Source organism: Poeciliopsis prolifica, unplaced genomic scaffold, assembly GCF_027474105.1.
Source record: "Poeciliopsis prolifica strain line A6 unplaced genomic scaffold, Auburn_PproV2 SCAFFOLD073, whole genome shotgun sequence".
Lineage (NCBI taxonomy): Eukaryota > Metazoa > Chordata > Actinopteri > Cyprinodontiformes > Poeciliidae > Poeciliopsis > Poeciliopsis prolifica.
The window spans coordinates 1,727,351-1,750,876 of NW_026562448.1; the positions used below are offsets into that span (position 1 = coordinate 1,727,351).

General features: G+C 44.4%; 1 protein-coding gene and 1 pseudogene across 1 annotated transcript; both read left to right on the forward strand.

Annotated features, from left to right (window-relative positions):
- The window catches only part of LOC129352170 (serine/threonine-protein kinase BRSK2-like), an 88,565-nt pseudogene extending 67,869 nt beyond the window's left edge, over positions 1-20,696 (forward strand).
- LOC129352165 (ATPase WRNIP1-like) lies at positions 7,105-7,972 on the forward strand. The gene is made up of 2 exons (XM_055021036.1): positions 7,105-7,323; positions 7,541-7,972. The coding sequence occupies exons 1-2, from the start codon at positions 7,273-7,275 to the stop codon at positions 7,970-7,972; spliced, it is 483 nt and encodes a 160-aa protein (XP_054877011.1). The 5' UTR covers positions 7,105-7,272.
- Positions 20,697-23,526: the final 2,830 nt, after the last annotated feature.

The window sequence follows — 23,526 nt, forward strand, 5'->3', positions numbered from 1 at the left end:
AAATGAAAAACTGAACCAGGGAAACTTTCTATGTTATTGTAACAAATGAATGTCAGATTCTTCTTCATGTTGGAGGGAAACAGAAACGTTTTATCTCAGAGTCAAAACCACAATCTGCTTTATATTTATATAATCGGTGCAACAAATGAAGTTTATGATGTTAAACAGCCAGTAACCATGGTAACTATGGTTACCCTTCGTCAGTCGCTGTTGAGATTAAAACCGATGGAAACAGAAGATTTAAGGTTTAAATGAAGTTTTTCCAGATTAAACGGATCAGAGCTGCTGCAGCTTCACTTTCCATCCACATGGTGAGGAAGAGGAGGAAGAGGAAGAAGAGGAGGAAGAGGAAGAAGAGGAAGAAGAAGAGGAAGAGGAAGAAGAGGAGGAGGAGGAAGAGGAGGAAGAGGAAGAAGAGGAGGAGGAGGAAGAGGAGGAAGAGGAAGAAGAAGAGGAGGAGGAAGAGGAGGAAGAGGAAGAAGAGGAGGAGGAAGAGGAAGAAGAGGAAGAGGAAGAAGAGGAAGAAGAGGAGGAGGAAGATGAGGAAGAGGAGGAAGAGGAAGAAGAGGAAGAGGAAGAAGAGGAGGAGGAAGAGGAAGAAGAGGAAGAAGAAGAAGAGGAGGAGGAAGAAGAGGAAGAGGAAGAAGAGGAGGAGGAAGAGGAAGAAGAAGAGGAGGAGGAAGAGGAAGAGGAAGAGAGGAGAAGAAGAAGAGGAGGAGGAAGATGAGGAAGAGGAGGAAGAGGAAGAAGAAGAGGAGGAAGAGAGGAGGAAGAGGAAGATGAGGAAGAGGAAGAAGAAGAGAGGAAGAGGAAGAGGAGGAAGAGGAAGAAGAGGAGGAGGAAGATGAGGAAGAAGAAGAGGAGGAGGAAGAGGAAGAAGAGGAGGAGGAAGATGAGGAAGAGGAAGAAGAGGAGGAGGAAGATGAGGAAGAAGAGGAGGAGGAAGAGGAGCTTCTCAAACATCTTCCAACATCTGGCGCTGCAAAATGCGACAGTGATGAGGGAGTCGCCACGGCATCGAGTTGATTGCTGTTTGTTCGCCGTGTGAAGCGAAGCGTAGCGCCGTCTTGATGAAGGCGGAGCGGGAAGATGGATGTCCCGGCCCGCGTTGTTGTGACAACTCGTTGCCGTGTCGACGGCCGTCTGGTGATGAAGCCATCCTCCTCGCCTCGAACGGCTTCATCACCGCCATCGGACCCACTTCCTGTCTGACAGACCCACTTCCTGTCTGACAGACCCACTTCCTGTCTGACAGGCCCACTTCCTGTCTGATGAACCCACTTCCTGTCTGATGGACCCACTTCCTGTCTGATGAACCCACTTCCTGTCTGACGGACCCACTTCCTGTCTGACAGGCCCACTTCCTGTCTGATGAACCCACTTCCTGTCTGATGGACCCACTTCCTGTCTGACAGACCCACTTCCTGTCTGACAGGCCCACTTCCTGTCTGATGAACCCACTTCCTGTCTGATGGACCCACTTCCTGTCTGATGGACCCACTTCCTGTCTGATGAACCCACTTCCTGTCTGATGAACCCACTTCCTGTCTGATGAACCCACTTCCTGTCTGATGGACCCACTTCCTGTCTGATGGACCCACTTCCTGTCTGATGAACCCACTTCCTGTCTGATGGACCCACTTCCTGTCTGATGGACCCACTTCCTGTCTGATGAACCCACCGGTTCCACAGAACTTGTTTCAAAGTGATGCGAGTTCTTGAAAACCCAAAGCCGGTTCGGTTCTGAGAAGAGAGCGCAGCATGGTGGTGGCAGCATCATCCTGATGGAGGAAACCACTGCACTGCAATGGTTCAGATCAGGGCTGTCCAACATGTGGGTCGGGGGCCCTTTGTGGCCCTCTGAGTGATTTTTTGCGGCCCTTAATTAAAAACCAGCTCCTGGTTTTCCAGCTCATGTTGGAGTTTTAAAATATTTCTGATGAAATGAGAATCAAGAAATTTTCACTTCCTTTAAAAACAAAATTCAATTTGAAACCTTTTAAAGGGCCACATGCCGAACTTCATCAACCATGTTTCTGCATTAATTCAGGTGAAACCTGATGGTTTTGGTGCATCTGTTCAGTGAACCGGGTTCAACAGAGCTGATAACTTGACCTCTAACCTCTGCAGCTTCGTGTTCATGCTGATGTGATTTCTCACCATCATCATCGTCATCATGGCCTCTTCCTCTCAGGGCGCGCTGCCGTTCGACGACGACAACCTGAGGAACCTGCTGGAGAAGGTGAAGCTGGGAGTTTTCCACATGCCGCACTTCATCCCTCCGGACTGCCAGAACCTCCTGCGGGGGATGATCGAGGTGGACGCCGCCAAGCGCCTGACGGTGAGCCGCCGACCCGACAGCGAGCCGCCGACCCGACAGCCACGCCTTGGGAAATATTCTGAAATGATCTCATTTCCTGTCCTGTGGTTCCTCCTGCAGCTGGAGCAGATCCAGAAGCACACGTGGTACCTGTAAGTACAAAGCTCTGCTTTCACCTGAGAGTTTCTCATGATGAGCTGGAAAGAGGGAAAAACATGGCAGCAGATGATGATGATGATGTCATAGAGCCTCCATTAGCCGGGAAGCAGAGCAGCTCCTCTGATCTCTAATGGATTCACTGTTTCTGGCTCAGAACAGCAGAAAATGTTGCTGATCAGAGGAAAACTGTCTGCTGCTCCAAAATGGCTGCCAACAAACACCGACTGAAAAACATTCAGCACTTTGGATGTTTTATCATCTTCAAATTCAGTCCTGATCAAGTTTGTCAGATGAACGGAGATAAAAACAGTTTCTTTTCTCACCTTCTGCTTGTTTTTCATTTTATTCCAACAAAAACAAAACAAACAATAAACATAAATCTCAGGATATTATAGAACATGTGAATTATTATGCTTTGGTGTTAGCATAACTCGCTAGCGTTGCCCACTAGTGGTAAAACATATCAGTGATAATCTGGGATTATGTTGACCTTTGCCCTGGTTGACCTTTGCCCTGGTTGATCAGCGATGACTCCTCTGTAAACTGTTAGCGAATGTCGGTTCAGTGATGAACTGAAGAGTTTAAATCTTCAGTGTTCAGATTTAACTCTACCTTTTAGTTCCCACAATCCTCTGCTGCTCCTCAGCTGCTCTCTCTGCTGTTTGTGCTGCAGAGCTGGGAAAACGAGCCGGAGCCGGAGCAGCCGGTTCCCAGGAAGGTGTCCATCAGGATGCTGGGCGCGCCGGAGGAGATCGACCCGGACGTCCTGGAGAGCATGCACTCCCTGGGCTGCTTCCGGGACAAGGACAAGCTGACCAAAGACCTGCTGTCTGAGGAGTGAGTGAGACCGTCAGGCTGATGGATTCCTCCTTTAGCTGCCGGTCGTGGTGGAGCGGCTCTGCACCGCCAGGCCTTCAGCTCCGTCTTCTCTCCTCAGCGACAACCAGGAGAAGATGATCTACTTCCTGCTGCTGGACCGGAAGGAGCGATACCCGAGCCAGGAGGACCAGAACCTGCCGCCGCGCAACGAGATCGGTACGTTCTCACAGTACAATGGCTGCTGGAAAACACAAGAGTTTTGTTGTTGACTCACCGTCCAGAAACTCCATTCTGGTTGGTTGTGCTGGAGGCTCCACTGCTGCTTTTCAAAGATGTGCAGTTGTATAATTGAGCATCAGTTTGCAGCCGTTTTCAGGTTGAGTTTGGGGGCGTGGCTTGTTTGGATTTAAAGTGACAGGCCTCTAAAACAGTTAAGATGGGCAGAACTGATCAGATTGAAATAACATGTGTGTTCTGACCTTTAACCTTTGGGTCCTGAACTGTCGTTCTTCTCGTCCCGTCTCAGCAGATCCTCCCAGGAAGCGGGTCGACTCGCCCATGCTGAGCCGCCACGGCAAGCGGCGACCGGAGAGGAAGTCCATGGAGGTTCTGACCGTCACAGAGGGCGGGTCGCCCGTCCCGGTGCGGCGAGCCATCGACATGGCAACCCACGGTCAGAGGTGAGGAGCGGCGGCTGCACGGGCGTCCATGTGCATGGTCCGACGCGTCTCCGGGTCAATCGGACGTCTAAGGATCGTTTGGATCCACTGGGATCATTTTTTAAACGGTTCCTGACCGGAAGCTTCACTGAACTGCAGATCAATACTTGATCCGGCTCACTGGGTCCGGTTCTGGTCCAGCGTGCCGGAGCATGGGTGGGATCTGGACCCGGATCTTTATCTGGACCTGGATCCGGACCCGGATCGGGTCCGGTTGGTGTGAGGAGGCGTGCATGGCGCATGCAGCCGTCTCCTGTTTCATCCTTTTGCGCCAGAATGAATCAGGAAAATCAAAGAGTTTCATTTTACAAAGATCTGAAATTATAACAAAGTTTAAATCTGTTTGATGCAAACAACAAGATATTAGGGCTGCACTCTATTAATCATCAATTATTCCGGTGATTAATCTGATAAAAAACAAGTTTTATACATTAAAAGATTCTAATTAACAAATAATTCATTTTAGAGAAGAAAATAAAAGTTTGTCAGAAACATAATTTATTCAGTTTGACCATTAATAACAGGATGAATCTGCAGCTGAAGACGGCAGATCATCTGCTGGACGTCTGACCCTGCAGGGCAGATCCGATCCGATCTGATTCGATTCGATCTGATCCGATTCAATCTGATCCGATCGGATCCAATCCGATCGGATCCGGGTTTCTGCTTTTCTGCATAAATAACTGATTAAAAAGTTTGATCGTTTTTTAGACTTTATACGGGTGAAGCTAAAAATGCAACCAGAGGATTTCTGGGCAGATTTTCAGACACATTTTTGTTTTGTTTTCATCTTAAATGTAAAATATTTAATTCTTTTTGTCTTAATTGCTATTCTAACTGTTCTTTGAGCCAATGGCTTTTTCTGCATCTATAACGATTCATCGATTGCTAAATTAGTTAGCGGTTATTTTAGCAAACGATTCATCATCATTAACACAATTAACAGTTTCAGTCCGACATGCGGGTCTCGTTTCTCTGATTTTATTTCATTTTGTTTGCATGAACTGCAGCTTCAGATCAAATGAACAAAAAAGCTTCTGATTCCTCCTGGATGAATCCGCTTCCTGTTTCCATCCACCGGGACGCATTTTGGTCCCTCTTTGGTTTAATTGAACCTTTCAAACTGGATTTCCACCAGCTGAGATTCTCAGATCATCGGTTCGTTGCAGCAGAACCGCCGAGGCTCCGGTCCGAACGAGAAACTGCTGGAACACGACTGGTTCCGTCCACACTGGACCCGGTTCACCGTCAGCGTGGACTGGCAAGATGGAAATCCAGTTTTAAAATAAAGGGGCAAAGTGCTGCACAAATTTAAAATAAAATAAAACTGATGAAAGACGCGGAGGCACCGATAACAGAAAATCATTTTAACTGGTTTGGCCACCAGTGGAAGGTTTGAAACCCGATCCGTCGCTCTGGAGCCAGTTAAAGATGCATTGCTGCGTTTTGTTGCTGCGTTTTGGGCGCCTGCAGGATGCAGCTCGTTACCGTCGTTCAGCCCAGTGGAACCAGAGTTCTGGTGTGAATGAACCATAAAACCCAACAAGGACGACCTGCGTATCGTCGGCGCCGCACCGGACCAGACGTTCTGAGGAAAGAGACCTAAGACTGAGCCCTGAGGAACTCCAGCTGAACTGCTCCCGGACCGCTCCAGAACCGCTCTAGAACCGCTCCAGAACCCTGCTCTGCTCCATTCTCCTGCTGAGATTAATACTGGGTCACATGAAGCTCAACTTCACCTAAAATCAACAGCTGGGTGGTTGAAACTTCGACTCGTTTGGGTTTTCCAGCAGAACTTTGGTTCCAGGCTGGTTCTGAGAGGACAGAGTGTTCTGGCACTGAGGTTCTGGAGGACTGGACCTCTAACTGGTCGGGTTCTGATGGACTAACCTGACTTTATTTAAATATTTGAGCCCAACAGAAAAAGTTCAAATAAACCAATAAATGACATGAGTGGATGGAAACCAGTTGGTGGGGTTTGACCTCTGACCTCTGAATGCGTTTCCTGCTCTATTTTTCGACCTTTGCATGATATCTGAACCGTTTCTCTTGATTTGATAAAGTTTCTGTCTGCTGCATGCTGAACCTCTGGCCTCCTTCATGTGATCATTTTTCTGTCTCTTCGTTTTTTTCCTCCCTTTTTTTTGTTTTTTTAGCAAATCTGTTTTCAGTAAAAGCTTGGATATCACAAACGCTAACTGCAGCAAGGAGGAAAGGTACGGCGCTGCTCCGTTCCTCGTCTGTTGTCTCCCACCAGCTTTTCTTTCTTTACTCCCTTATTTTCCCTCCCAAACGTTGAAGCTGCAGCAGAAACTGATTTTATTTCCTTTGGGGCAGAAAATGTTAAATCTGAAGACAGTTTATCTTCCAAATGAAACGTCTATGAAGAGATAAAAAGACAAACCAAAAGCTTAATAAACTGATTGACAATAATTAGTCAAAAATGCAGGGATGTGACTTTTTGACTTTGAGTCCCAACAGATTTACTAAATTGTAAATCTCAGGTTGTTCAGTTTCCAATGAATTCTGCAAATAAAGTATTTGATCAAAACTCCAGACTCAGTAAAACTTTAAATGTTTCAATAAAATCCAACTCATCGTCTGAAGCCTCCGATCAAAAAGCATGGAGCCACATCGAGCAGAAATCAGCTTTTACATCTAAAAGGGTCAAATTAAAATACTCTAATAAAACTTTTAGTCTATATTTAGTCTTTGATCAGTAATCCAACATAATTTGCTACTGAAAACCTTTAAAATTTCCTTCAGACGTTTCGTTTCTCAGTTTTTATGCAAACTTCATTTTTTAAGGGTAAAAATTGGAGGAAATTTCAGGAACAAACCAACAACATTGGAGTTACTGTGGATGAATTTCAACTCAACACCCTCAACTCACCGCAGAACCTCCACAGGTCCGGATCAGACGCCAGAATGAAGCGTGAAGTGAAATCCTGGATTCGTTTGTTTCCTGTGAGAGGAGCAGGAAGTTCCTCCTCCAGCGCGCAGCGGGAACGATGCGCTGCAGTCGGACGCCATGTTTGCTGCGGCAGGAAAACCCCGTTAGCGAGTCGTTTGTGGGCCTGGATGCAGATTAGCATAAATTAATTGGCAGGAATGCAGATGGAGGGCAAACAGCACTCAGCAGCCCGTTATCTCACTCATCGTCTAATCGGGGCGAAACGACGCAAGAATTAATTTACCGCTCCGATCCGGAGAGCTGCCGGCGTTCGGACTGGACGGCGTCGCAGTGATGAGTTTATGATAATGGAGCCTCATGTGAAGCGGCAGCAGCCTGGACAGAGTCTGCAGGTGGAGCTGCAGGTGGAGCTGAAGGTGGAGCTGCAGGTAGAGTCTGAAGGTGGAGCTGCAGGTGGAGCAGAAGGTGGAGCTGAAGGTGGAGCAGCAGGTGGAGCTGAAGGTGGAGCAGCAGGTAGAGCTGAAGGTGGAGCAGCAGGTAGAGCTGAAGGTGGAGCAGCAGGTAGAGCTCAAGGTGGAGCTGAAGGTGGAGCTGAAGGTGGAGCAGCAGGTGGAGCTGAAGGTGGAGCAGCAGGTAGAGCTGAAGGTGGAGCAGCAGGTGGAGCTGAAGGTGGAGCTGCAGGTGGAGCAGCAGGTGGAGCTGAAGGTGGAGCAGGTGGAGCAGCAGGTGGAGCTGAAGGTGGAGCTGAAGGTGGAGCTGCAGGTGGAGCAGCAGGTGGAGCAGAAGGTGGAGCAGCAGGTAGAGCTGAAGGTGGAGCAGCAGGTGGAGCAGCAGGTAGAGCTGAAGGTGGAGCAGCAGGTGGAGCAGCAGGTAGAGCTGCAGGTGGAGCAGCAGGTGGAGCTGAAGGTGGAGCTGAAGGTGGAGCTGCAGGTGGAGCAGCAGGTGGAGCTGAAGGTGGAGCAGCAGGTGGAGCAGCAGGTGGAGCTGAAGGTGGAGCTGCAGGTGGAGCTGTTCAGTCAGATAAAATCCAGCTTGTTTTGACGTTTATTAATGTAAAACGTTTCTGCAGTGGATCCTCTAACTTCCTGTTTTTTCTGCCTCCTTTGGTTTTCTGGACGTTTCTGTCGCTGTTTCTACTTTCAGGTCAAAAGTGTTAAATTCTGATTTACTGCTTCCAGTTTTTAATTTCCCACCAAGCGAAGCTGCAGCCAGAAAACCTCGGCAGCTCGGCGTGTTTCCACTTCCTGCTGCTGGTCTGTGACGACGTCAGAGTGGAAAACAGGGAAAATGAAAAGTTAATGAGGCGAGAATGAAAAATGGAAAAGCTGGTGATGAGCAGAAAGAAGACGCAGCGCTGATGAATTAAACGTTTGATACGCGTTTAAAATGCTGACATGTTTTCATCAGTTAACGCTTCAGATGCAGCTCAAACTTCCTCCATTTACTTTAATAAATTACATAAACAAATAAATCATAATTACCATGACGTGACTTCATCACTGTCTGTGACTTTTATTGAGTCGCTGAGTGTTGAACTGGTTAAACTGGTTAAACTGGTTCCAGCATAAAAACCTTTTGATTCAACTTCATTTTCTCAGTAAAAGCAGAAAAATGAAATGTTTTATGATCTTTGCAAAAAGAAAAACAAACTTCAGTATTTGTTGATCTTTAATATTAATAAACAGATTCACTTTGCTTAAAGGTCAAAGGTTATCCAGGCCTTGTTCTCAGCTACATATAGAAATGGTTGTTTATAAACAGAATCAGTTTTTAATCTCATCCGCTGTTATTAATAAAAAGTCCCTCCAGGCACAGAGAGATTTAATGTTGATCATTTACAATCATGTTAAAATCAGTAGATTTTACACAGTGCTAATGTCTCTTAGTCATAACAGATTAAATAGAATAAATCAGAATAACATTTCTCTCCCCAAAATGTTTAATCCCATATTTATTTTCCACTAGTTTCATGTATATTGTTGCACAGACAGTAAATTATAAACTACATTACAAAACCTAAAAACTTTTGATTTAATTCTAAAATGTTTGGTTTCATCAAAACAGATTAGAAATTAAAAATGTGGAATAGGAAGGAAAACGGGTCAATTTCTTCACTTCTAACCGAGTTAATTGAAGTTTGACTGAAATGTTTTGTTGCTGCATTCTCACCTGATGTCGTTGCTGCAGGTCGCGGTCGATCAGCGGAGCGTCCTCCGGTCTGTCCACCAGCCCCCTCAGCAGCCCCAGGGTAAGCCTGCGTCCTGCATCCCACCTGCTGGCTCTGCTGGCATGCTTCACACACACACACACACAGACACACACACACACACTCACACACACCCACACACACACACAGACACTCACACACACCCACACAGACACTCACACACACACACACACACACACACACACACACACACACACACACACACACACACACACACAGACACTCACACACACACACACACACACACACACTCACACACAGACACACACACACACAGTCCTCCACCTCAGACTGCCATCAGCAGCCACTCAGAGCGTTTCCTGACCGTTGGGACTTTTCATGGTGAAGTCCTTCAGCTGTGGTGAGATGATGATGATGATGGTGGTGATGATGATGGTGATGATGATGGTGATGATGGACCAGCTGATTCTGCAGTGGTGTCACACAGAGCTTTAGATGAGGTGATTCTGGATCCGTCTCAGATCCAGAGATGTTCTTCCGTACGTCTGGACCTGCTGATCCGATCACCAGGTCACTGCAAAGAATCTGGACTGTTTGGTTCTGTCCTCACTGTCCTCTAATGTACCTTTTGAGGTAATACATGTCTGCTGGGAATATAATAAAATAGAAAATATAAATTCAATTCAAATAAGAGATTAATGTTTTGCTCAGTAAATGTTTTAAATATCATTTTCTTAACAGCCTGACTGACCTGCAGTCAGTTAGGAGAATTAAAAAGCCTTAATGTTGTTTTTATAGCATAGCTAATGTGCTAACTGTAATAAGATATTAGTATCTCATACGCAGCTCTTTATTGCTTTACAGCGTTATTAAAATACTAACTCTAATCCATATGGTAACTTTCCTCACTGTTAACATAAATAATGTTCTGGATGATTTAATTACATTATCATCCCAGTTAACACATCAACAGAGTTGGTACATTTTATATGCTGTCGGCATAATTAGCCAACTGACTCTAATGTTAGCATAATGAATACAAAATAATTGTAACCAAAGGTTAGGTTAAAATCAATTCACCAGATGACCTTAACTGAGATATTAGCATAGCTGAACTGCTAATTGATCCCTATTTATTTATTTTTATGCACTATTTATCAACAGACTGTAATAACAGACCCTGATCAGAATGTTAGCAAAATAACATGCTACCTCAGTTGCGTTAGCTAGTGGTAACTCAATGCAGGTATTATGCTAACTGACCCATAATCAGTTTTCTTTTCTAATCATTTAATGGCCTTTATTTCAATATGACCATAAATAATCACCATGTAATCCTGATTGCAATATTAGCATAATTAATGTGCTAACTGTAATTTTTCATCAGCATACGCAACATTCTCGGCTTTAGCACACACTAGCATAATTAAAACTGCAAATAACTTAGAATAAAAAAATATGTAAATAAGGATTATGTGGAGCTCAATTTTAATCCACATGACAGCAGCAAAAATTATAAGCTATCTGCAACAGTAGCATTTAACATACTAACCTAGCCATAGTTGACATACTTAATATGCTAACTAGCCTTTAGCGTGATATTAGCCTTGTCAATATTTAGCATAAAAATGTGACAGATTATTTGACAAACTCCGGCTAATCCCTAAACAGTTAGCATGATGACGATGCTAACGGTTAGCATGATGACGATGCTAACTGATGGTCCCCACTCTGAACTGGCTGGCTGGTCTTGTGTTTTTGGTCCACTGCGTTCTGTGGGTTCTGGCTGATCCGACCAGTCATCCTTCCTATGTCAGCACTGAGCATGCTCTCTGGCTGCTCTCCCCGGCGGAGGGCTAAGCTAAGTCTGTTAGCTGGGTCACCAAGCTGCTAGTGTTCAGGGATGCACCGACGTTCCAGAAGATAAAGACTTTTTACTGATGGCTGATTTTCAGGTCAAATGCTAAATGAGGATTAAAACTAAAGCTACTTGGGTTTGAACTCGGTGCATCCCTTCATGAATGCTTCACTGCTGCCTCCTGATTGGCTGATCACTCTGCTAATAGCATGTCCTGTTTTCTTTCTTTCTTGCACTCTCACCTCCTCCTGCCTGCTCCACTCCTCCCACCATTTTGTTCCATTTCTGGCTGTTTTAATCTCATTTCTTCTGTATTGGAATGAACTTTTTCTGGCTTTCTCATTGGCCGACGCTACTGTCACGTGTCACGCTGCATGGCCAACCGCAGCCCCACCGCCGGTTTTTCGTCCCGCCCCAGTCCCCCGATCTCTGTCAGTCCCCGAACTGCAGCCCTACGCACCTGAACGGGGTGGGGCCCCGCGCGCCCTACCAGCCAAATGGGGTCCCCCCTCATGCACCCCCGCACGCAGACGCTCCCCGCCAAGCCCAAAGTGTCAGACAAGCCCCTGCAGACCACCAGGTCCAACCCGCTGCCCCACACGGCCCAGACCCCCGGCGCCGCCAAACCCGAGCCGTCCACGGCGAGCCAGCCCCCGGCCCCCAGCAGCCCGCGGACCAGACGCCACCCTCCCCTCACCGTCCCCCCCAAGCTGTCCATCCCGCTGTCCCCGGTGCCCCCCCTGTCCCCGCTCCGCCGCCACCTCCACCCTGACCACAACGCCAAATCTGTCCCCATCACGCAGGTAACCCCACACCCCTCCCCCAGAGGGAGCCCCCTCCCCACCCCGAAGGGCACGCCGGTGCACACGCCCAAGGACAGCCCGGCCGGCACGCCGAGCCCCACGCCGCCGCCGAGCCCGTCCATCGGCGGGATGCCCTGGAGGACGCGCCTCAACTCCATCAAGAACAGCTTCCTGGGCTCGCCGCGCTTCCACCGCAGGAAAATGCAAGGTATGATGGGAAAACGCTGCAGCATCACTTCATCTGATCCAAATAGTATCAAAATGCAGCACAAAATCAAACCGCTCTGGTTTCACCTGCAGCAGCTGAAGGATCCTGTTTAATTTGTATTTGTGACAAACAGTCGCCTAAAAAACGAAGTCGCAAAACGCCGCATATAGAATATATTTAATTTTTGTGATTTTGTTTTGAAATGAAAAGCCAAACCAACCAAAGACAGATTGGTTATTATTTTAAATTTCATCCATCTGGACTGGCAGAGAACCAGGTGGCTCTGGAGGAGCTGCAGAGATTCACAGCTCAGGAATCCAAACTGGAAAAGCTGCTGCGGTTTGTGAAACCATGAAGCGCCGCTGTGGTTCGGTCCGTCGCAGCCCAGATTGATAATAAATTATGATTCTGCAAGATGAAAGGTGAAGAGTTAAAGGAGCATTAATACGTTACAACAAACTAGATCCTGATGATCGTTTTAATATCGTAGGAAACTGTTCGAGACAGTCGCTGTAATCCAGATGTTTGTTTGTCTGCAGTTCCCACCCAGGAGGACATGTCCAGCCTGACCCCAGACTCGTCTCCAGAGTGAGTTCAGCTCTTCCTGTCGTCCCTTACATGAAACAAGTCAGTGAAGCAGAAGGGAAGGTGGGAATGTGACACAGGAAGCAGCTGGATGAGTCAGCTGACGCCACGCTGCTGCAGTCACAGTGTTATAAATAACTAACAGAAATAGAAAGGCTGGCGTCGCCCAGCAGGGAATAAATCAGGTTAATCTGAAGATTTATTCTCATGCTTCCTCAGGTCTACCACATACAGTCAAATTCACACAGTTTAAGAACTTTCCAGGAGTTTTCCAGGATGTTGTTTTTGTTTTGGTGACTCCTGATTGGTTCCTGCAGGCTGGCTAAGAAGTCGTGGTTTGGGAACTTCATCAACCTGGAGAAAGAGGAGCAGATCTTCATCGTGATCCGGGACAAACCTCTGAGCTCCATCAAGGCCGACATCGTTCACGCCTTCCTGTCTGTGAGTGGAACAGTCAAAGCCCGATCTGCTGACGTTAGAGAGGGAATCAGCTGCTCATCTTCAGGTTCTGATCAGAAAACTGAAAACTTTTCTGTAACTTTTTAACTAAAATATTTTAATTAAAAACATGTAAATATAAACTATAACTAGTCTCAGTACCATAAACACAGAAGACAAAGATTTAAACTCAGATATTAAAGGCTGACTGTGTATGAAGTGGGACACCTAGTGGCAGCAGCTCAAACTGCAGCCAGTGTGTGAAACAGGAAGTTCCCGGTTCGACCCGTCAGATTTCTGCACACTGCTGGGCGTAAAATGTTCCTGTGCTGCTGAAAAAGATCCAACAGGAAGGTTATGAAGGGAGAAGCAGCTAGCAGCATTTAGATGGGCCTAGTCAAAGTCTGGACTTAAACATCATGCTGGAAAGGCTCCTTCAGACATTTTCAAAAAATACAGCGAGTTATTACTTTTAGGGCTCAGTTAATTTCCTGCAGGATGATTTGGATCATTTTTCTTCTCTTTAATAAATACAATTTATTCATTTTTAAAAATGTGTTCAGGTTATCTGATGTCAGCTTCCTGTTCTTGTTTCCTGTTTGTGCTGAAAAAAAAAGGTTTTATTTCTCACTGGAAGCAAAATGTTTCCGTCAGTTTGAGTCTGATCTGAACCTGAAGAGAGCTTCAGATTGAGCCTGTCTGGTCGGCCAGACGCTGCGCAACGCCGCACCGCGGTGAATCCACGCCATCCGTCACAACGCTACGCTGTGTGTGTGTGTGTGTGTGTGTGTGTGTTCAGATCCCCAGCCTGAGCCACAGCGTCATTTCTCAGACCAGCTTCAGAGCCGAGTACAAATCCACGGCCGGTCCCACGGTTTTCCAGAAGCCGGTCAAGTTCCAGGTGGACATCACCTACACAGAGAGCCCACAGAGACGCACCAAGCGGCATCTACTCCGTCACCTTCACCCTGCTGTCAGGTAAACACACACACACACACACACACACACACACACACACACACACACACACACACACACACACACACACACACACACACGCACCGCAGGTTAGCAATCACCCAAACTCAAACTCAACTTAGAGTAGAACTGCATATTTTACTCGAGTACAAATGAAAAGTGTCCGTCCAAGAAACTATTTAAGATTAAAAAGTATTTGACTCAAGATATTGATGGAATATTTTACATTCTTGCATCACGTCATCAGTGGAAATGTTGATATTTTACAGATCAAAATTAAACTATTACAAAATCAGTCAAAAGAAAAATTTTCCCAAGTAATTTTGTTTTTTCAATCTAAAACTTATGAAACTAACAAAAACTGCAGGTGTGCCTGTTTTTTAAACATATTTGTTACTCTAGTAAATGTAACTATTTGCTCCATAACTCTGGGAATCAGCAGCTGTTCTTCCAATCAACAAGTCGTTTCACAATTTGACGTTTTAGTAAATTTGTCTGATGGAAACTCCAACTTTGAAAGAAATATTTTTTATATATGTAGCTTTGGCTCCAAGATGAGATGATTATTCATTTATTTATCTTTTATTTTTGCCTTATTGAACTTGCAGTGAAAACAGTTTTGTGCATCACATGATCAACATGTCGCCGTAAACCACGAAGACGACGACAGGAAGTGGTTGGAGGGTCGTGTTCATTTGCAATATTGTGTTTTTTCCATGAATGGAATCTTGACAGAGTTTTGTACATTTGTAAAGGAGACGCTGCTGTTCACTCGTCTGGACTCTGATTTTTAAAGACAGATGTTGGACTGGATTAACTTTGAATCAGATTTAAATCATTTATATCTTGTTTCTAAGCAGGTTTATGTTTGCTCTTCCTGTCAGGTCCAAGTCGGCGTTTTAAGCGCGTGGTGGAAACCATCCAGGCGCAGCTGCTCAGCTCCAACGACCAGCCGGGCATCCAGCCGCAGATTTCTGGTAAGTCCAGCTCTTCCTCATCCTCCTCTTCCTCAACCACAGCACCTCGGCTCGGATCGGCACCGCTTTAGCACTCCCCATCTCCCCTGCATGCTCCCCATCCCATGCCGCACGCGTCGACCTGTGCGGCTCCGCAGTGAGCCGGCGGCGTTTCTGGACGCTCAGCAGGCGTAGTTCAGCCTCCGGACAGCAGGGGTCTCACTCAGCGCTGCGCTCAGCAGAAAGCCGGGCCGTCCCGGTTCTGATCAGAAAGACGCACTGAAGGGAAGAAAGAGTGACTGTGTTCTCCAGGTGTCTGTCTGTCCCTTTCTTCATGTCCTCACTGTGGTTGTTTGCCTTGGTAACGGCTCCCTCTTGTGGTGAAGAGCAGCAGCTACAAGCTGGGGACCCGTTATCTCATCGCCCTTCCACGCCGCCCTGCTTCCCATCATGCACTGCTTCACTCCAAACCCACCTGGATGCTCCATGGAAACCCGAACCCACACACGGCCGGACCGGACCGATCAGAACCGGATCGAACCGGATCAGAACCGGATCGAACCGGGCTCCGGCCTGGTCTGGGTTTGTGTTTTCTGGTTCTGGATGAGCCGCCATCTTCATTCATTCAGAAGGAACCTGCATGTCCAGCTGACCTCATGTGACCCTGATGATCTTTTGTCGGTTTAATACTCAAACCGAATGTTAACCCCTTCATTCCACGTCAGAGTCTAGAGGTCAAGGTTCAAAAGGTTTGGAGAAAACATCTATCATCATCATCATCATCATCAGCACATTTTAACATTCAGAAGTTCTCACACCCTGTAAAAACACAAAATATTATTTCAGTCTAGCTTTTATCTTAGAACACTTGAATAAAGATAAAACTAGTTTTTCAGCTTAATATTGATCTTAGCTGATGATTTTTAATAAATATCAAGTCATTATTAACTTAAATCCAACTTGTTTCCTGCATGTAAATCAATCTTAATTCCAGGGTTGTAAGATTTCTGCAATAAGAACGAAGTGAGAAATACTTGTTAATATTTTGTGTTTTTCCAGTGAAATAATTTCAGAAGCTTTCATGTGATTTTTATCCTGTTGAATTAATCCAGCAGAAAGACAAACATCTGCAGGACGAAAACGAAAGAAATACTTCCTGAGATCAGCATCAAACATCTGCAATTAAAGTTCTTCTAATCTGTCAGATTGTGAGAACATCTCTGATCCGCAGCCCAGGTTTCCTGTCAGATTATTTCTGGACTTTATTTTCCCCAAAGGGAAATTAAAACTCGTCGTCTGAGTATCTCCAGCGTCGCTGTGGTGGTTAATGCTGTGGGCAGCAAGGATCTCCAATAGCAGTCAGTCTTCCAGTGAATCTGAATAGACCTCTGACTGAAGACTACCATGATATGCTAACATCTGAATTTCGGGCACGGCTAATCCACCTCATTTGCTTTTGCTGCTCCTTCATGTTTTTAAATCACAGGATGTTTCTGATTTTCAGGAAACGTTTTTGCAGATTCTCCATAAAAGGCATCAAATTACATTGATGTAGGTTCTGGATTTGAAGGTTTATTGATTCTTTTTTCTGCGGCTTTGGGTTTTTAACCTCTGGTTGACGGTAAACTGGCCGTAATTAGACTGATTGAGCTGTGAAGGTGAAACAGCCGAGCGTTGGCGTCTGGAGGTTTGTGGCGGATGTTTGTGATGAAGTGCTGGGTCTCTTCCTCTCCTCCCAGACGGCTCCCAGCGCTCGGCCAGTAAACCCTCCAAACGCGGTAAGACCCACACGGACTGGGAGCTCTGGTTAAACTGGATCAACTTCTGGCTTTTAACACGTCACAGCAAACTTTCTGCGGCTTGTCACCAGCACCACCAGTCCGCACTAACACGTGTGTTTGAGTCGTGAAAATTCATCTTAACAGGTCATTTATGTTTCAAATGTTTTTCATGGCAGACAATTTGAGATCAAATTTTATTTTAACAAAAAAAATATCTAATATATATAAAAATATAAGAGCTTTAGATATTTGTTAATTGTAGAACAAACTAAATTAAAGGCACAACTTTTTTTTTAAATCTTGGTTATGTGCATCACCATAATGAATTTTAAATGTATAGAACTGTCTAAATATAAATTAATTTTTTTCTTAATACGTTCACTAACTTATATAAAAAACAGCTTCATAAAAAAAACTAAACAGAAAATGTTAACATATGAAATTAGATCTGTAGATAGTTTAGTTAAAAACTGTAAAAATCTAAAAAAAAAAAAAGTTTTCAATAATTTAATGAATGTTTATGATACTGAAAAATAATCGTTTTATCCCACACTAATAATTTCTACTTTGCGTGGATGTTTTTTATTTTTCCTGTGAACGTGAAGGAGAAATGATTTGATAAGATGAATGTGGTTCTGTTTGGACCCGGCATGGTTTCACCTCACTGTGGGTCAGTCATCGTTCCACAGAACGGTCCAGAACCAAAAATATAAAAATCACTGACACTAAATACCAACATGATGTGAATGGGAGATGTTGGAGAGGAGAAATGGTAAGTTGCTATGACATAACCAAAGCCCATCAGATCCCAGACACTGTTCTGCACTAACGTGGCAGTAATGTGTGACGTTTGTTCTACTGTTGCATGTTTATTATCGACTGTTTATTAACAATATCTGTTCAAACAAATGGATGCATTGTTGTGAGTTCTGTGATGGATGTTGATGATGATGTAGGGTCCAAAACAAGTTTTGGGAGACGCTGGAAACAAGAACCAGAGGATGTATTGATAGGAACATTCAGGCCGATATCATTAATATTGATCTCATGGCCAATATCCAACATTTTCTTTACTAAACATAATAATGAAAATGCCTCTATTAGCCTCTGTTGCTAATAGTAATGCTGTCAATGATTTTTGGTCGGTTTCCAATTTTCCAGTCGTGCAACAACGTAGCTTTAGTTAGTAGCGCAACAAGCTAACAGTGGATTTAGATTTTACCTTTAACCACTGTGACATTTTATTGTTTTTACATTTGTAATTCAGATTTGATCTATTATGAGCTAAAAGCTATGACATCACACCTTTAGTCTTAAGTAAAATGTGATTCATTTGTCATGTTTTAGTGTAGTTTATATAAATCTGTTATTCACATCATTGTCCAGCTAATGGATTTTAGTTTTACCTACTTTTAGGAAAATGCTGCATTTGTTTTAATTTAAATGCATTTTCACCATAAAGCTGGTTATGTAACAGCTTAAGGTGGAGCTCCTTTGCAGAATCTCTGGTTCTGACCCACATGATGAAATGTCTTCCAGTGCTTTTCTGGGCCCTTCATCACACAGGAGAAACTGAGACTGAAGTTAAATATGAATAAATTACAACAAAACCACAAACATTAAATCTGGGGATGAAACCAGTTTGGACATCATGTGAGGGTTTTGCTTTATGAGGGGCTGCAAAATGGAACTGGCACCATAGGTCAGTATTTACATCACAAGGGTCACAGGCAGTCACTGAAGCATCCAACAGTCAATGAGTGAAGGTCATCAGATCCACCAATCAGATTTCAGGTGACTTGACTTTAGCTGATATTTGAAATTACCATCATTTAAGCAGAAGTAATGAGCTGTGGTCCGTCTCAGTGTTTACTGGGTCAGTTGGATTCTTCACCATATTTGTAAAATGCTGTTAGTGAAAAAAAACTTTGATATTCTGCACCAAACTTCTGGTTTTGTACCAAAAACTTTGACCAAAACCACAAACAAGCAAAAAGATTTGGTGTTGCTCCTTGGAACATCAGATTCCAGCATCTTCCTCTGACTTCATCTCACTGAGGCTGAATGTAGCCAACTTTGAGTTTTCTTCCTGTAGTAACAACTTCCACACGGAAGAGTGTTACAGTTAGCACAGACCGCTGCACTAAGGTCTGGTGCATTCACTGACTAGAAAAAAAATCATCTCTTTGGGTTTCTTCCGGTTGATTGAGGGAGCATTCACACCGGCTCTGAACTCGTTTGTCTGGGAAGTCCGGTGCATTTGGGGAACAAGTAGTCAAATCTGACGCCGCCCCATTTTTGTTTCCATTTGAAGAAAGAAGTTGTGCTCCGTGTTTTTGTCAGAGGTGTTTGTGTCGTTTCCTTCAGTGGTTCTTGGTGCAGCGCCCCCACAGGCCCGGAGGGGAACAGGTTGGTCAAAAGGTTTGGTTGGTTCGACTCAGAGCAGAGAGAAAGATCACAGCAGCTGAACAGATGTTGCAACCTTGGATCCCAATAAAACCGAGTCTACTGGACAATCAGAAGGGAAATCGTCTTTACAGATCGATGTGCCACCTGGTTCTCATGCCAACCCGAAAGGAACCATCAGCCTCCACAGAGCCACTGTGTCTGGAGACCTTCACTCACTGTAGGATGCTTCAGCAACCGCCTGGTGTTTCATGACATACCTCTGCTATCTGCTGACCTGCCCGCTCAGTAATCTGATTATTTACATTCAGGTAACGGTTTAAATCTGCTTCACTGTAAACCGTTTCCTGGCCGAGGTGTCGGCCTCCTTTTCTCCTGCTCCGCTCCTCATCTCATCACCTCCTCCTCTCCTTCTCCTCATGTTGACCCCATTGCTCATCTGTTGTTTGTTCTCTCTCTCTTTGTGTTTTTCTTTTCTTTTCTTCCCGTCTGTGTAGGCAGCCCGTTGAGTAACTTCTTTGACGTAATTAAACAGCTTTTTTCAGACGAGAAGAACATCCAGGCGTCGCACTCCCCAGGCGCCCCTACCTCGACTAGCTCCCCCACCAAGCATGCCCCGGCAGCAGGCCCAGCCAGACCCCGCCCAATGACTCTAAATGCCCCCCAGGCAAAGACAAAACAAAGATGGCCGCCAGCAACAGACAGGACACAGGAACACCCTTAAGGAGCAGTAGCTGTGCATGACTAGATGAAAAGCTGGAATCAGGTCATTAAGAAGCAGAGAGCTAACTTTACCCTTTAGCTCCGAGTGAAAGTTAAGAAAATAAAATCTACTTTTTGCCTATAAATTTTGTACTGTATAATGGAAATGGCTCAGTTTAAAAGTCCATCAGTATTTTAAGAACTAGTAGCAAATGTAGCTTTGCTGTCCCTCCCCTTGTGTCCCTCTGTGTCCTCCTCACATGTGTGATGGCTTGACTTGTCTCTGCCACCAGGGATCATCCATAATAGCTATTAACCTCGACGGCTCCTCAGCTGCAGCCCGCTCACGGCCCGCCACCGCCGCCGCACCGAGCCCGACGCTGAGGGAAAGGCGGAGCATCCCTTTTTGATTCCACTTCGCCCAACATTACCAAACGCAGACCATCTTAGAAGAGTTGTAAAAAGGAAAAAGGCCTTAAGACAGTGACGTTTGTCCTCCTCTTCATCCTTTCTCTTCCAGTTTTCCCCACATGTACATACAAAACACTACAGAACTGACTCCTTTATGGGATTCCTGACTTGAATCGGAGGCGGACGGAGGGACGGACTCTGGTTTCTTTTTAAAGTTGAGTTTTTTGTGACGGATTCTGGCGACCAGGATAGTCCAGGGCGTTCCATGATGTTCTAAAGATGAATGATCTCTTCTGTTGTACAGGCCAGCTGATGATCTGTGTTGTGACATTAGGTTTAAGTTGATTTATGTTCAGGTGTGGTCACACCAGAAAGGGACCGATCCATTAGCTAACGCTGACAGCCTGGTGTTCATTTCTGTGCCATCTTTCTCCTAATCCTCGTTTGTCTATTTAAGTTGTCAAAGTCGATGAGACGCAGAAACTAAAATCAATAATTAGTTGGATGCAAAGTTAACATTTACCTCTTTAGCTCATCCTCAGTGCTTCAAGTGGCTGTAGTTAGCATAGCCACCGTCGCGCAGTCACATGCTAAGGAAAAACTTTCATCTTCTTTATTTACAAACAATGACTTTACTGAGTATAAAAGATAAATTTAGATTTCAAAGTGAAGATTTTTTAAATTTATCTTTATTAAACTTGAGCCCAGAACTGTAAGACTTTCCTTTAGAGAAACATTGAGCTTCAGTGAACACATCCGTGATGCTAGCGCCACCTTCTGGGCCAATTACTAAAGTAGAAAGGTGACATTCTGGGCCATTATTGGCTGCTTGACACTACATAATAAATACACCAGATGAAATATTTTTCTCTTGTGTTTTCTGTTTAAAATAGATTTCTTTGCAGCTGGCGCCCTCTGCTGTCAGTTTAGCAGATTACAACTCTTAAGACATCTTCACACAGTTTAACTATTTTTACAGGTTTTAATTTAGTTTTGACCGATTCTGGTGTGACCACGTTGTCAGTAAAATGTCTTTTTGTTATGTTGCACTTTTGACAGCACTTCAGTTACATTAAAGTGTTTTTTTTTTACATTTTGTTATTCAAGTTATTTTTTTGTATTATCTGCAGGTTTCAGACGATACTGAACTGCTCTGAGTATTTTTCTATTTTAATGCATTTTTCATGCGCTATTATCAGTTATTTATATGAAAGATGTAGAGAATGTTCCTGAAATTGATTATTTAAAGATATTTTGTTTTATTTAATTTTTCTTTCCCTGTTTGTTTTCTGTTGTTGTTTGAGGAGAGAAACTTTGTAATATATGTTTGAAACTGATTTGTTGTAATTTAAGAATGTAGATTTAGCCTCTTGGGAGGAAACCCCATCTGTCGGGCGAATCCAGACGCAAACATTCATCGTGTAAATAAGCAGTTTTCCTGACGAGCTTATTTAAAAACCAGGGGGGTTCCTGTTCTTAGCTTTGACCTTTGACCTCGTACGGTTGTTTGCATGTTCAGCATTCGTCTTTTCTTTGCATGTCGCTGTTGAAATGTTCACCCGTTCCCTTTTGCTGTCTCGGTTTTTATGCATTTTTTTAATCTGAGCTTTTTCATTCATTTTACCTTCAGATTTGTTATTTTTTATATTAATTATTCTTTTGCAGCCTCTTTCTTCTTCCTCCCCTTTATATTTGATTACTGTAAGCACACAGTGAACTTGCATCCTAATCACTCATGTTTCTCGGAGACGGACTCGGTTCAGAGGAAACCTAAAGCAATACCTTCCATCCTTCGCTTTTTCTACTGCGGGAATCCAGAGCACACTGAACGGACTCGGAGCAGGAGAACCACTGGCAATGTATTCCCTTGTGATGTTACTGTGAACAAATTCAGTGCTAAAGGAATAAATCTGTTGACTTTGGCAGGTTTCATACTTCATGGAGTTCATTTATTCAGAAATATTAAGTTTTAGCTGAATGAGTGAAAACAGAAAATTTTCTAATAATTTAACGGATGTGATTCATCTGAAAGTGTAAAGTGTTGATATTATGTAGTCGTTTGATTAATCTGCGCTTTGTAAAAGTGTTTACTAAGACCCAGCAGGTCACCTTTCATCAAAGATAATAATAATTCAGATTATTTAAAGATAAACAAAGCAATAAATTCAAACTGGTGATTGCAGCTGCAAGTTTAACATTCATTAAGAGCTTTAGATATTTTTAAGTTAATCTTAGAACAAAGTAAATAAAAGGCACAACTTAAAGGCTTCATTAAAATAAAGGTGTGAATTAAAATGTTGAGAAGTGATGAGCAGAAGGAAACTGTTTACTGTAACAGTAGAAGGCCATTGAACCGGGTTTCAGCTCTGGGCTGGAGTCCTCGGCCCGGATGGAGGGAAGTCGCTGAGGAGGCCGACCATGACCTCTGACCTTGCGAGCTGCTGAGCCCGGCGCAGCGACTCCAGCCAGGTGTGCAGCGTCCAGCGGACACCTGGCCAGAAAAACACACTCACTGCATGCAGAGAAACATTTATAACCAGATCGACACCAGGAAGTGGTGGATGAGTCAGAACAATAAATATTTAGCAATTATCTCATCAAATGCAACTTTTTCTATCAAAATATCTGAACATTTGTCTTTTTTTCCAACTGATTTAAGCTTCCACACTTATTCTATTTGTTATTAGAAAATATTTTTGAAATGTGTTCAGGAGTGACGTCATGGTTGAGAACAGGGAGCAGACAGGAACCTGAAAACAATGAAATTATGTTTAGACACAGAAACGGTGAAAACGAACCCAGAACAAACCGGGTCAGTGTGCCGTTACCTGCAGGTTGAGCTGAGCTCCGGCCTGGATGAGGATCTGGACCGTCACTTCGTCACCTGCTGCAGAGGCGAACATCAGGGGAGTCGGTCCCTGCAACATGTACGCAGAGAAACCATACAGATGAGATTATCATGACCTTCATAAATGTAGACAGTAGAAGAACCAAAGTTCTGGTGTTACTGGACCTCAGTGCTCAGTTTAACACCAGTGATCGTAATGCTTTACTGGAGCGACTGGAGAGCTGGACGCTCCCACCCACTGAACTGACTGGTTCAAGTCTCAAAGAACAGGAACTTCTATGTATCAATAGGTAATTTTTCATGAAAGCAGACAGAAGTCACATAACGGATTACCCAAGAGATGAAACCAGAAACAAACTGAAGTTTTTATCTTTGGACCTGAAGAGGAACGATCTAGAGTTATAGATCTAGAGTCATAGATCTAGAGTCAATG

Bases quoted from the DNA above. Each gene is read 5' to 3' on its own strand.
- LOC129352165 (XM_055021036.1), top strand. From the start codon at position 7,273: ATGATAATGGAGCCTCATGTGAAGCGGCAGCAGCCTGGACAGAGTCTG. The intron at 7,324-7,540 runs GTGGAGCTGCAG...GTGGAGCAGCAG, and splicing joins AGCCTGGACAGAGTCTGCAG to GTGGAGCTGAAGGTGGAGCA.